Source organism: Mya arenaria, chromosome 15 (genome assembly GCF_026914265.1).
Source record: "Mya arenaria isolate MELC-2E11 chromosome 15, ASM2691426v1".
In the NCBI taxonomy this organism is placed as follows: Eukaryota; Metazoa; Mollusca; class Bivalvia; order Myida; family Myidae; genus Mya; species Mya arenaria.
The window spans coordinates 29,068,452-29,081,151 of record NC_069136.1 but is presented as its reverse complement, the minus strand read 5'-3'; the positions used below and the strand labels follow the sequence as shown (position 1 = coordinate 29,081,151).

The 12,700-nt window shown below is 36.8% G+C and overlaps 1 protein-coding gene across 2 annotated transcripts in view; it reads left to right on the top strand.

Annotated features, from left to right (window-relative positions):
* The window catches only part of LOC128220376 (protein O-mannosyl-transferase TMTC4-like), a 57,655-nt gene that overhangs the window by 16,596 nt on the left and 28,359 nt on the right, over nt 1-12,700 (top strand). For both annotated transcript variants that reach the window (XM_052928747.1, XM_052928746.1), the window contains exons 2-4: nt 6,798-7,179; nt 9,647-9,866; nt 11,805-11,892. In XM_052928747.1, the coding sequence (XP_052784707.1) occupies nt 6,803-7,179; nt 9,647-9,866; nt 11,805-11,892 (685 nt within the window). In that variant the 5' untranslated portion in view covers nt 6,798-6,802. The remainder of the gene's footprint in view (nt 1-6,797; nt 7,180-9,646; nt 9,867-11,804; nt 11,893-12,700) is intronic.

Here is a 12,700-nt window from a genome sequence, read left to right as displayed (position 1 = left end):
CACCATTCAGTCACAACTTATCAACAACCAGTCCCCATTTAGTCGCATATAGTCACCCCAAGTCCCCATTCAGTCACAACTACCAGTCCCAATTCAGTCACAACTAGTCACAGACCAGTCACCATTCAGTCACAACTACCAGTCCCCATTCAGTCACAACTAGTCACCGACCAGTCACCATTCAGTCACAACTAGTCACAGACCAGTCACCATTCAGTCACAACTACCAGTCCCCATTCAGTCACAACTAGTCACCGACCAGTCACCATTCAGTCACAACTACCAACCCCCATTCAGTCACAACAAGTCACTGACCAGTCACCATTCAGTCACAACTTGTCACCAACCAGTCACCATTCAGTCACAACTTGTCAACAACCAGTCCCCATTTAGTCGCATATAGTCACCCCAAGTCCCCATTCAGTCACAACTTGTCATCAACCAGTCCCCATTTAGTCACAACTACCAGTCCCCATTCAGTCACAACTTGTCACCCCAAGTCCCTATTCAGTCACAACTTGTCACCAACCAGTCCCCATTTAGTCGCAAATAGTCACCCCAAGTCCCCATTCAGTCACAACTTGTCACCAACCAGTCCCCATTTAGTCGCAAATAGTCACCGACCAGTCCCCATTCAGTTTGAATCATGTTTCTGGTGGTCGCTGTAGCCAGAGCCCTTGGAATAATTTTGTCTAATTTGTAATACATGAACTATAGCATGTAATGAATTGTGAATATCTGCAAATTCATTTGTTAGGTCCTCCCCGCATTGCCAGATTACACTATCATCAAGGTTTGGAATCTGTACAAATGTTGCATAATAAGTTAAAGTAAAAATGAAGTGTATTGTCATTGTATTTAAAATTCATTGAAGTGAATTTGTTTTGTTGCAAGACAACATTTCCATTTTGTGATCTGTAGTAAATGAAGATTTCGTATGTATTGTACACCAGCAACAATGAATACAGTGGATATAGTAATGATGACTCACGCTTAAATAGATGTTAATATCATGAAATGTAATTTTATTTAAAATTTGCAAAAACCTCTCACCTTATGAAAAATGTGAAATTTCAATGTCAAAAAGGAGAAAATTTAGTTTAGGTATCAAATAAATTATAACCAAACACTAGACATTGGTTATAATAAATGGATGTTATTTTAATGGGAATGTTCACGAGGTGCAGGCATGCTTCATTAAATTTTCATTGAATTCTAAATGAGAATCTCAATTTTTGTTTGGCAACATGTTGTGTTTCCTGTTTGCTTGAATATTAAGTTTCTGTTACAAATACAGGCTGATCAAGTTATTGCAAATGATCACACCAGAATATTTTAAACTGTGCAATCCTTAAATATCAAGTACCACTACAAATAAACAACACCAACATCATCATACCCATACATGTGATAATTTCTTGGGTCGATTCCGGGACACTCGTCGTAATGTCAACGCACACTAGGGGTGTCCGGGTGCATGCCCCCCCTGAATTTTTTTTAAATGGGGAACGTCTGTGGTGCATTCTATAGCATATCTGGGGCTATTTTAGTCGTTTTTAACGTCGGGAAAATGTACCTATTTTGACTGCCAAGACGTATTTTTTACTTGACATGGTTGTTTTTTTTCTGCATTTTCTTGAAAAAATAAAACCACCAGATATTTTCCCAGGCTTTAAATGAAGTGCTAACCAGGAGGATATGCAGTCTACTTTCGGTTTCATCAAAACAGGAAATAAACAACTATACGGGCACCTGTTTTCCCGCGCTTTTGAGAACATGCGTTACAAAATATTTATTTTTTCATCACATTTAAAACGTTTGCAATTTATGACACACAATATTTTCCAGACGATAAAGAAGATTTTCCAGTCGATGAGCTTTTTTCCGTTTGGAGATGCATATAATTTTGATAGAGGGACGTGTCCACAATCGGCTGTATAAAGCGATCACGTGACTTACCATGGTCACGTGATTAAAGCACTCTATATAACCACCTGTAAACACCATATCGTCAGTTTTATTTCGGCGTAAAAATACACACGATAGTTCGGAAAAAAGGTCAAAACACTAAAATTCCTTATGGACGCTTAAGTTGTTTAAAGTATAACGACGTATCGACTTTGAAATTTGAAAGGAATATGGGATGTTTTCCGTGTTTTAATTTTGTTTTTTTACTCATTTTGTCACTTTCTTTGAACTTACCTTCATGCTCGTTTGTTGGTAAAATGTGTGAAAAATATCAATTCATCAATTAAAAGCTATCATTCATAAGACCAAACAAATCCATATGAAAACAATGAATTTGTATACAAGAACCCTCCCCGACTCGTTAAGCACAACAATAGGCCGATAGATCATTTATCGGGTGATTGACGATGATCTCGCCGACACAGGTACCAATTAACGGATTAGTGTCAACATGTCCTGTGTTTTACGACTAGTGTCCCGGACAGGCAAAATAGCTGACTTACATTGGTAAAATTAAGATAATCGATTCCGATTCCGAGATTTTTTTTTTCGTTTTTTTTTTTTATGACTTTCCGGGACAAACATGCACCCTCCGTGACTCCGTGACAGAGATACGATTTCCGGGACAATCCCGGACGTCCGGGACGTTATCACATGTATGTCATACCAGTAATAGTTGTGCTAATGCAATGCAAATGTTGACTCATGAATAGTTGTTTTTAGCTCAACTGATCAAAGGCCAGCAGAGCTTATGCGATGGTAATGTGTATGTAGTATGTGCGTCTGTGCGTCCGTGCGTCTGTAAACAATTGCTTGTGAACATGATACAGTCTTCAGTTTTGATTGTATCTAGATGAAACTTGTACAGTATTTAGATATCCATAAGAGCTCGGTTCTTTTCGAAAACCAGCCAGATCCGCACATGCATGCCTGGATTATGGGTCTTAAAAGTATAAAAAAATGCTATTTTTAGCCATGTCTATTTTTAGCAAAGTCTACATGAGCGTAGTCTATTTTTAGCCAAGTTTACATGTAAAGTCACAATTGCTTGTGAAGGTTTTTCAAATTATGCCCCTGGGGTCATTACTGCCCCCCCACGGAGATCGTCCCGCAAGGGACCAGTGCGGCCAACACAAAAGACCTCATTGGCGGAGGCCCTGGGAAGAGTTCTCTTTTCTTTGTAAGGGACGGACTCCCCCCCCCCCCCCTTAAATTGGGAAATGTTTAAAACCTTTTTGTCTGAAACCACTATGCAAATCCTGGCTAATTTGAACAAGGCTTTATTTAGTGGTCCACTACCATGGTTGTTCAAATTATGCCCCTTGGGTCAAAACTGGCACTGCCCTGGGTGTCAAAATTTTCCTAGAGACTTATTTAAGAAATATTTTCAAAGTCTTCTTGTTTCAAACCACAAGGCCCATACGTTTGATATTTGTTGTAGAGCATCATATGATGCATTTGAAAACATTTGAAATAATGCCCCTTGGGCAAAAGCTGGCCCCACCCCTTTTGACTTGCTTTTTAATTTTTAAAGCTACATGTACAGTAATGAAATTTTGACCATGTGAACAGTTTTGCAAACAAGCATTAATGTTGTCCTCAGATGTCCTTGACATTGACCTTTGACCAACTTTTTATTTTTAAAGCCACCGACTTTTTATTTTTATTGCTACAGAAATGAAATTTTGACCATGAGTTTTGAAAGCAAATATTTTTTACCCTCAGATGACCTTTACTTGGCACATATTAAAATAGTTCATGCAACTAATCTGCTTACAACACTTCCTGTCCTCAGATGTTGAACGTGCAGCATTTTCAGCTAACCCAAACACAAAAAGTGAACTATATATTTGTTGCATATTACTCAAACATACATGCTCTGGATTGAAAATGACCACAAGAGCCATGCCAGTAGAGCATAGGCCCTTTTGGGCCTCTTGTTTATATAAAGATATTCTACCTAAATTGAAGTGCAATTTCAATATTTGATTTGCAGGTAGTTTTTAAAGTGGATTTTTGTTGAATTTAAAGATTATTAAACATTTGTTAGACTTTTCAATACTGTTCTTGTTCAGAATATTTTATTTGAATTATGTTTAGTTTTCAAGTTGAAAATGAAATTTCCAGTCCATCTGAAGTATAGGGTAGTAACGGAATGAAGGTTTAAATTTGACAGAGATTAGTCACAGTCCTAGCTGCCACAGTGTGCGTGCACTGGCGGCAGTGTGGTCAAGGATAGATTATATATTATGTAAACATTGTTGAAAGCAAAAAGAGATAAACAAAATGTATAGAAATGACATTCGACTTATTTCAGACACATGATTTTATTTTGGGTCATTTGGCAGCCGTATAAGCATTTTTTAAGTAGCAGCGTTCTGTCGGTCAACAAAAACTAAGAAATATTTTACTTTACTAAACAATTAAGTCAGCAGCTTGGCTTAATTAAGTAATGTTACTTATGTAAAAAAATCATTTTAGCAAAACAAAAAGAAACACCAACTATTCCTTAATTAGTGCCTTTTTTCAATTTCTTTGATTTAATCTAATAGGTAGAGATTTTGTAATACCTTTTCTTATGATATAGACGTTTATAATACCACAAACTGAGGACTTAATTGCCTAACCTTGAAGTATAATCCTAAAATTGTTATACACCCACTGACAACAGTCATATCGCTGTAACAAGCTGTCATACATCATTTAACAAGCGATGCTATCATATTGGAGACCAATCTTAGTAATTAGTTTTGCCAAGATTTCCATAATTTGTATCATATACAAATCGTTACCGTGAAGCTTCCCCCACACCTTATTTGAATGTGACAAAAACTTTTCTTTTTTTTCACCTATGGTTGTAATAAATAATTTTTCTAATGTCATAATGGCTTTTGTTTCATGACTTGTCATATTAAAGATACAAGTCCTGGTTGATAATGACAAAAAGGATAATTGTTCTGTTTCTGTGGAAGATTGCAATATATTTCACTCTTGAACACTAAAAGTAAATATTTCATTCACCCCTATGCCATTCTTGAAATAGAGCTTAAGGTGCTCTCTATATATTATCCTACACTGAAACACACACTTTGTATCCAAATTGTATTGAAATGTAATGTCATTTTGGAAATGTCATTGAAACTGACTGTCACAGCCCTCAGTGCCTGCTGACTTTTTGTTTTAAAGTGGGAGCAAGCTAAAATTTCAAATCATAGAAAAATATCAAACTGTTATATCATTTTTATTTCACTGATAAACCACCGAAAAACATATAATGGATACAATTTCTTATACATAGATTCCATGATATGTATTTTAGGTACATTCTGTATGATTGTTGAGGTGAAGATCAAGTTCAATGGATTTCTAATGAATTTTAACAGACCACCAAAACAAAACCATTGAAGACATGCTCAAGAACTGATACCATGGTAATACACAATCACACAGGAGGCCAATTATTTCTCTGGTTTATGGCATTGACAGACCAGCAGTAGCATAATGTCATGTGTGGCATGTGTCTTCAAGGGACTCGCTCATGTTTTTAGCCCAAGTTTTTAGCCCAAGTTTTTAGCCCAAGTTTTTCTGGTAAAGCATCTGAAAACACTTACTTTATCATTATATTACTCTTTGATATCAAAATAGCAGAAAAAAATACAGTTCTAGTACCATATATAAATATTTTTATTTTGGTGGGTGCGTAAAGTCAAGAAAAAAATAGAGGACCGACGCCTTATCTAAAAGCCACAAGGACTTTTTCAACAGTAGTTAGATATTTTGACTCTTGAGAATACATGGATAACATCATGTGCTAATGTTAATAAACCAATCAAATTGCTCAATGCTTAAAAACGTGATTGAAAATTGTGGTCTTCAAAGACGATAATTGAGTGAAATCAACATTTACTGAAGGGTTCCAGCTGTCAGTATCTTAGTTTTAACGCTCCTTATGATTTGCAATACTTTATTTGTAATAAAAAAGAGTGCATTTTTACAAATCATGAGCCAGTCATTTTAATGTTGAAACTAGTTGATATCCGAATGAATACAACTAGCATGTTGTCATGGCTACCATGTTTTAAGTAGAATGCATATATCCGGATATCCTTATTCTTATTAGCCCTCCTTTATAATTGCATGGTTATAAGAGCTTGGCATGATTATTGTTCTGATATGAGAATTAATAAATAAACAAAAACAAAGATAATATGTACAAACATCTTGCTGTTGATTATGTATTTTTTAATTTTGATATAAATTGGCACAATTTCACGCCAATATAATATATATGGGTTCATGCAGTTTTGCCCTGTGGTGTAAACCACTGTTTATTAGTGTAAGGAAGAGTTTATGATTGTAATTATGTTTTATGCTGTGATATACTATTATATGAGCAGAAATGAGTCTTTTTTGTGCATTCAACTGTAAAAGATATATCATAATGGATGACATTTATACAAATTGGGTGCGGTTTGACACCATATTGGCAATAAATGTTATCATCTATCTGTTATTTATCAGTGTCTTTAAATTTGAAACTTGTGAATGGAAATGCACATCCGAAAACATCCCCATTTAAGATGTAATGATGCTGATATTAGTTTATGTCAAACTGAAATAAAGCCTTACTAATAACTAATGAAACATTATTTTTACTTCTTTACTTCAAGCTTTGTTGGAAAAATGTGCATACTTGTTTGAAGATATTTTAAGTAACAAGATTTTTTATTCTTTTTTAATATTAATGGAAACCTTTTTAAAGTTAAATTATTATGTCCTAGAATTATAGAATAGAAACATGCAAAACTGTGTACATGTTCTACTTTCAGAATGAATGCACTTAAAGAGGTCCCACCGTTATAAGAACGGCTACTTCATGAATGGCGCGGCTGTTAACGGGGCAGGTTCCCTTGAGCCTGACCTACCAGATCCTGCCATCAGCTTCCGTCCAAACCCAGAAAACTTTCTCCCAATCCCCCGATTAAAATATTCCCATGCAGCGGCCTTAGTATTCATGATATCAGTGACATGTTTTGTGATCACATACAATGGTGATTTTGTATTTGATGATAGCGAGGCTATTGTCGGTAACAAGGATCTGCTACCAGACACTCCCGTCGCAAATGTGTTCTCAAATGATTTCTGGGGAAAGAAGTTGGATTCAAAGACAAGTCACAAATCTTATAGACCACTTACTACATTAACATTCAGGTATGTGTCTCTAATTCCAACTGATGTTGACATGGATATGATGTTCTTGCAAACTGGACGTGTATTTCTGGTCATGTGACCTTAGTGCTGGAAAAATCACTCTTCTGTACGCCATTGAAGATTAGTTACCCACACCAATTGAAAACATTTAAATGAAATCTTCAATTGTGACAAACCTGACGTGCAAAATCAAATAAATGATAAATTTAAATAATGTCAACTGTTTATTTGAATTATTTGGCGTTATAAGTCAGTAAAGGAGATAAAGTAAATCAGTCATGTGTGTCAAGAACAGATGGCAAAATCAAACCCTTGTGCACACTTGGTAACCTGTAACTTGGCGAGATACATCAAATGTTGATACTGGCTTTTACATGAGCCCTAATGGGTCAAATTGGGAAACACAAGTTACTTATATCCTAGATGATGTTTAGTATTAATGATTGTCAGTAACAAAACCATTCTCAAAACAAGAATTTCACTTTGTATAAGTTTAATGAGTTTTGTTGAGATTGATATTTATAAGGTCTTTTGGAATTAAAATTACAGTAAAACTGCGATTGCTCGAGTACAGGGGTGACCGATCTAAAACCTTGAGTGACCCAAAGTTTCGAATGACCCAAGGTTCCATTTAAGTCTGTTATAAAATGTCTTACAATGTATTTTTAAAATTTGTAGTCGTAAGTTTACTTTGGCACCGATTATGTATTGAGTTGTAGTAATCACTCATATGTTCAAAACAGGGCTTCTAAAAGTTTGGAACCTCAATCAGTCCAGACCCGGCGACAACCCCCCGCCACAAAAAAATTATCCCCCCCCCCCCCCTCAAAAAAGATAGACCTGTTCAAAAGTCCGATAATATAGAAAAGTCATACATTTTCGCGACGTGTATTCTGTCAATATTTTTTCGTGATGTGGCAATTTGTAAGAGGGCTCTAGAGCCATCATAGCCGATTTAGATAGTCATTGATACAAGCTTAATTCAAATGAGATCCTCATCGAGTTCTGCAGCGTTTCTAACAAGAACGACTGCGATCGTAATTAACTTATTATCTTAAATAGTGATATATATCTGGATTTATAATCGGGGCTTCAAGCTATAAGTTTGATATCGAAGACGAATGTTTCATTACTGCGAATTAAAATGACGTAAGCGGTGCGCTCAGCTCTCAGACTCTGTAGTTTATCAAACGTGTCTCAGTTGATATCCTATATGACTAGGTTAATTAATTCGAAATTTTAATGCTTTCGCGGATTAACAATGACAATTGCATTTATCTTTAAAACCGTTTTTAACCAGCAATGCTTCTTTATTAAAATTTAAATTTAACAGTTTGGTAATCAACAAATGGATTTATCATGTAATTATCGTCGACAACATAGCATATTGCCATGTGAAAATATGGACCGATTTTAACACTAAATCAGGATAGCTGCAAGCACATTATTAACACATAGTTTGTTTAATTGTGTCTTCTGCGACCTACCAATACACGTGATTGGACCGATTGCAAGCGTCTGCTAATTAACAGATAGGCTATAGAGTGTTCAGCGTAGCGAAAAAGCTGCTGGTCGCATTGGTCTGATGGTAACTAGGACACTTTTATTGGGGGTAATTTTGAATGTGTGAATGACCCAAGAATGTTTGTGTATCACAATTTTTACTGACTTATAAAAAAATGAGAACATTTCGGACCGATTTTTTTTTTACACTTTTTGAATCTGAAATCGGTCTGGCTTGGTCAAAATCGGTCCAGACTGGCAAATTGCCGGTTTTCAGATGCCCTGGTTCAAAAGCTGTTGTATACAAAATGTTAAAATGTTGAAGAAAAAACAATAACTGAATATTAAATTAGCAAAGTTTATTTTTACAAAATACAAAAACATTTTCTAAACAAACAACATAAGAATATGATTAAATTCCATTCATAAACATTCACAATGTACGTCTTCTCAAATGCCTTTATGAATTATTAGCTGTCAAACGTTAACAGTGAAAATTGGATTTTCACACCTTTTTTCAAATTTTTACAACTTTTGAAAATGATAAAACCTGCCAATTGTTGGGCTATTTGGAACATGCTTTCAGGAAGATGTGTGAAATAATTACCTCAAGGTAATAATAAGGTTTTGCGCATGATTTGTGTATTTGGGACCGGCAATGGTGCCGACCACTCGAATTATTTAGGTTTCGATCCAGTGTCAGTATATTTTATATGAAAATAGAATATACAAAAGTCCGGACTAAGCTTCGACCTCGAATGAACGCGGGTTTTCTAATGAATGCCTGTCCGAATGACTGCAGTTTTACTGTAACAACGTACACAGTACACTTATGTTTCAAGCTAACTATGAAGTATGTTCGGTGTAATTTGTTTCAGAGAATCATGGGATTTCCTGAAAAATGTATAACCTGAAAGACTACAATTAATATTTTTATGAATATTTTGATTGTCTTTTTGTTCAGATGGAGCTATGCACTAGCGGGAGGTTTAAATCCTCTCTTCTTCCACATTCCGAACATTCTCCTTCACGCAGGCGTCTCCGTGCTACTCCTCCGTATGTTCTCAATACTGTTTGGTGGCTACTCTGTTTCCATGGCAACGGGGTCACTCGAGTTCAAGGCGGCGAGGTCGTCACTGTTGTGCACCATTCTGTTTGCAGTACATCCTATACACACTGAAAGTGTAAGCTACTACCTGTAGACTACTTTGGCGTAAACTAATAAGTTGTTTGTTTTCACTTACCCGTCTAATATTATTTTTTCTTCCCGACCCTACATTTTTTTTAGATTTAGATTTTTTTCTGTTATTTCCTACAAAATGTGAATTTGTTAAAATTTGACCATTTAGTATTCAAAATGTTTTCTACAAAAGTGATATGCTCGGTACCCTTGTCGGTCGTATAATGTCGGTTTGGTACAGAATTCCGGTTCTCCAAAAAAAAAATTACTGGTAGAAAAAAAGAAGAAGTTATGCCTACCTACCCTGTTTTTTTGGACATGTAAGTGGAAACAAAGAACTTTTTATTTATTTTTGCCTGATGAATGATCGCAATTAACGAAAGATATGTGTGTTGCATTTGATCACCAAAGTACTTATATGTAATGTATGGTAATGAAATATTTTTTTAATATAATTTTATTAAAAATTAAAAAAATAACGGGAATTGTAATGGAAGTTTTATGGTAATCAAGTATTTGTGTGACTAGTTGTTAAAGGAAAGGCTCAATATTAAGGTTCTAAAAACAAACTATTATATTTGATTTATTGCTGTTGATGATAATGCTCTTTCTAAAACATACAGCTGTCCTTCATGTCCTTCACATGTCTGGTATAGTAGTGTGTACTATTGCAGGTGTCCGGTATAGTAGACCGTGCAGATCTCCTGTGTGCCATAGTGTTCATGCTCTCCTTCCTGTGTACTATTGCAGGTGTCCGGTATAGTAGACCGTGCCGATCTCCTGTGTGCCATTGTGTTCATGCTCTCCTTCCTGTGTACTATTGCAGGTGTCCGGTATAGTAGACTGACAGAACTCCTGTGTGCCATAGTGTCATGCTCTCCTTCTTGTGTACTTTTGCAGGTGTCCGGTACAGTATGGCGTGCAGATCTCCTGTGTTCATACTTTCCTTCCTGTGTTCTATTGCAGGTGTCCGGTATAGTAGACCGTGCAGAATTCCTGTGTGCCATAGTGTTCATGCTCTCCGTCCTGTGTATAATTGCAGGTGTCCGGTATAGTAGACCGTGCAGATCTCTTGTGTGCCATAGTGTTCATGCTCTCCGTCCTGTGTACTATTGCAGGTGTCCGGTATAGTAGACTGTGCAGATCTCCTGTGTGCTATAGTGTTCATGCTGTTCTTTCTGTGTAATATTTCAGATGACCAGTATAGTCGGCCATGCAGATCTCCTGTGTGCCATAGTGTTCATGCTCTCCTTCCTGTGTACTATTGCAGGTGTCCGGTATAGTAGACCGTGCAGATCTCCTGTGTGCCATAGTGTTCATGCTCTCCTTCTTGTGTACTATTGCAGGTGTCCAGTATAGTAGACCGTGCAGACCTCCTGTGTGCCATAATGTTCATACTCTCCTTCCTGTGTACTATTGCAGGTGTCCGGTATAGTAGACTGACAGAACTCCTGTGTGCCATAGTGTCATGCTCTCCTTCTTGTGTACTTTTGCAGGTGTCCGGTACAGTATGGCGTGCAGATCTCCTGTGTTCATACTTTCCTTCCTGTGTTCTATTGCAGGTGTCCGGTATAGTAGACCGTGCAGAATTCCTGTGTGCCATAGTGTTCATGCTCTCCGTCCTGTGTATAATTGCAGGTGTCCGGTATAGCAGACCGTGCAGATCTCTTGTGTGCCATAGTGTTCATGCTCTCCGTCCTGTGTACTATTGCAGGTGTCCGGTATAGTAGACTGTGCAGATCTCCTGTTTGCTATAGTGTTCATGCTGTTCTTTCTGTGTAATATTTCAGATGACCAGTATAGTCGGCCATGCAGATCTCCTGTGTGCCATAGTGTTCATGCTCTCCTTCCTGTGTACTATTGCAAGAGTACGGTGTAGTAGGGCGTGCAGATCTCCTGTGTGCCATATTCATCATGCTCTCCTTTCTGTGTACTATTGCAGGTGTCTGGTATAGTAGGACGTGCAGATCTCCTGTGTGCTGTACTGTTCATACTTTCATTCCTGCTCTACGTAAAGGCTTGCTCAATAGGTAAGCACTTATTTCAATTCAACAAGTTGCTAGGTGTCATTGACAGTATTACATTTTTTCTCTCATTGACTTTGGAGACAGAAGTTATGTATTGAACTATCAGAGTATGTCAACCTTAATGGTGCTAAGGGCATGGCCATTATATATGTCAGAGTATGTCAACCTTAATGGAACCAAGGGCATGACCATTATATATGTCAGAGTATGTCAACCTTAATGGTTCTAAGGGCATGGCCATTATATATGTCAGAGTATGTCAACCTTAATGGAACCAAGGGCATGACCATTATATATGTCAGAGTATGTCAACCTTAATGGAACCAAGGGCATGACCATTATATATGTCAGAGTATGTCAACCTTAATGGTTCTAAGGGCATGGCCATTATATATGTCAGAGTATGTCAACCTTAATGGTACTAAGGGCATGACCATAAAGTAAGTCAGCGTATGTCTACTTAATGGAACCAAGGGCATGACCCTCCTTTACATCATAGTATGTCTACTTTAATAGTACCAAGGACATTATGAATGGAACCAAGGACATAATGGCCTTCCTTTATATCAGAGTATGTCAATTTTAATGGAACCTAGGACATAATGGCCTTCCTTTAGATCAGAGTATGTCTACTTCAATGGAACCTAGGACATTATGGTCATCGTATATAACAGAGTATGCCCACTTTAATGGAACCTAGAACATTATGGTCAATGTATATATAACAGAGTATGTCTACTTTAATGGAACCTAGGACATTATGGTCATCGTATATAACAGAGTATGTCTACTTTAATGGAACCTAAGACAT